A 2440-nucleotide genomic window follows, 5' to 3' on the forward strand; every position below is an offset into this window, starting at 1 on the left:
TGCTGAACAGGAAAGCTCAATGTCGGGTATTATCTGTGTGAATCCTATGAAGTCCTGTGGTGGATGTTCTTTCTCATCTGATAAAAAATCGTCTTTTTAATTGCAGTAATGCTCATAAATGTTCTCAGAAGTCATCTTTTGTGTGATACATGGTATTCCACAAAGACTATTTTAAAAACTCTTGCTGTTAAAAAGCAAGAATAGTTAAGTCTGTATTTTAGTGATTCAATATAGTATGCTGGTATCTGCTGCTAAGTACATATTACTCTTTACTCTGTGTTGTACTTTACTGATTACAGCCTGATCCTGCAGATATTTACATATATACTTATTTTACACACATAAATAATTTTGTAGCATTGATCTTCCTACTTAAAGGGGTAAAGCTGAACTATGATCAGGGCTTTTAAATCTGAGTCCTGTGCTGTTACTCTTTCCAAATGCATTCCTTTCAGAAGAGTGATCCCTGCTTAACAGCCTCTTTTTCCCCAAACCTTTCATTTGTCTTTAGAGTACTTCACCGTGTAATATGTGGAAAAATAACTACACATTAATATAATAACTTGGGTGTTTCAGGACCAAATTATGCGCGATCAAATGTAGGGAATTATTCATAAAACCATAACCAACAGACAAGAAGGATTTTTGATGAAATACTTAAATCTCTCTATTTTCTCTGTAGCCAACCAATGGAATCTTCATGAGTGCATTTCTCATCGTTTTACCTCTGGAGTCCATGGCTCATGGGCTTTTCCATGAGCTGGGAAATTGCTTGGGAGGAACCTGTGTTGGGTATGCTGTTGTGATTCCCACCAACTTTTGCAGGTATAGTTACTGTATATTTCAGGTTCACAGTACTGTAATTATGTGTACTCTTAGGTCGTAGAGGCAATGTGGTGCCATTGCTTGTATTTTTCAGTAATAAAATACAAATTTAAATAATAGGGAGATTTTGTATTTTTCATTTTCCTCACCTTACAAAAAAGAATGATAAACTCCAGCTCCACCTTTTAATGTGTACTTTATTTGCTTTTAGAAAGCCAATGAATGCTTTATGCGCCAATCATGCATAGGCATATTCCACAGCCCGTAGTGACTGAGTGGAGATATTTTATGTGAGGATATCTAATAAACCAAACAGATCAGTTCAAAACGATTTTGAATTTTATTAAATCAGATGGTGTCTGCATTTAAACCTCATTGAAATTAGATTTGCTAGCGGACTACCTGTCAGTTATTGATATTGTGAATTTACAGCTGATTTTATTTCCAATATAAATGTTACCATACAAGAAATGCTTGGGGATGGAGGGATTATACTATTATTATTTGCCCGTTTGTGTGTTTTCCTTACAAGCTTTAAGCTTGCAAATGCTGCTTTAGCCATATAGGTAAAATTGTGTGTACACTTTTTTTTTAAACAGTAAACAAGAACTATGTAAGCTGTGTTTGAGTTACAAGAGAAACAGAGTAGTAAGTTGAAATGAGTGGCTTAAAAATAGAACCACACAATTTATGAAAACTGCCCAGCTTGAGTATGTGTGATGGATTCAGTGGATAGGAAAAAGTATTTAACAGGTGAAGAAACAGAAGGTAACATGCTGATCTTAATCACTGTATGTTAAATTGTATAAAATACTGTAAAAACATATTTTCTGAGCTTCTGATCTACAGTCTTCAGCTGTGCACTCTTAAAAAAATCCATGTAGTCAATTATTGTTAGGGATTTAAAAAAAAAAATTAAAAATGTACTTTACAATAGAAATATTTTTGCTTCCATGAGAATAATTTAATTATTTCACTATGATATATGGTTTTAATTATTTTATGATGTTACATTATTCTGGTTCTGGCAGTTTCCTCTAATTTTTCGGTGATGAGATACTCTTGAGCAACTGCTTAGGACTTGACAGAGCTGAACTTCACTGTTAAGAAAGCTTGACTGTTTCAGTGATGGGCCCAGTCTTCACTTACTGAGACAAACAGTAATGACAAATGTATTTCATCTAACTGTAGCAGTGGATGTTAGCCTTTGTGAAGGCACTAGGCACCTGAGGAGGTGCAAAATTTAATTAGTTGGACCAGTAAAGAAACCAGGTAGCTTTACACACCAACTTGCAAACAAAATACATCAAGAATACACACACGCGTAACACAGAAGTCATATTTTATGTTAGTAGAGTAAGACCATCTCCATGTTTTTACTCACAAAACCTCTCCATGTGTATAACTGAGCATTAATCAGGCCAGTTTGGTACAGCTGTCAGTCATGCTCCTTATCATGACCATTATTATGTTGGTTGAAGAGTGATGAATGCATTGCTTTTTCTGAAAACACATCCTGAAGAGCACTCTCGTAACTGGGTGTCTTGCAAAACCAGATCTCATATTGTCATGATTAATGAGTAGCTATGTGTCGCGGTTTGAGAAGGGGGGCATT

General features: G+C 35.2%; 1 protein-coding gene across 1 annotated transcript in view; it reads left to right on the top strand.

The window, feature by feature from the left end:
- The window catches only part of TMEM168 (transmembrane protein 168), a gene marked incomplete at its 3' end in the record, with an annotated part of 12830 nt that extends 12005 nt beyond the window's left edge, over positions 1–825 (top strand). Inside the window, exon 2 of the mRNA XM_010133170.1 lies at positions 683–825. Within this exon, the coding sequence (XP_010131472.1) occupies positions 683–825 (143 nt within the window). The remainder of the gene's footprint in view (positions 1–682) is intronic.
- Between the last annotated feature and the right edge of the window lie 1615 nt (positions 826–2440).

Source organism: Buceros rhinoceros, unplaced genomic scaffold (assembly GCF_000710305.1).
Source record: "Buceros rhinoceros silvestris isolate BGI_N320 unplaced genomic scaffold, ASM71030v1 scaffold47283, whole genome shotgun sequence".
NCBI classification, from domain to species: Eukaryota; Metazoa; Chordata; class Aves; order Bucerotiformes; family Bucerotidae; genus Buceros; species Buceros rhinoceros.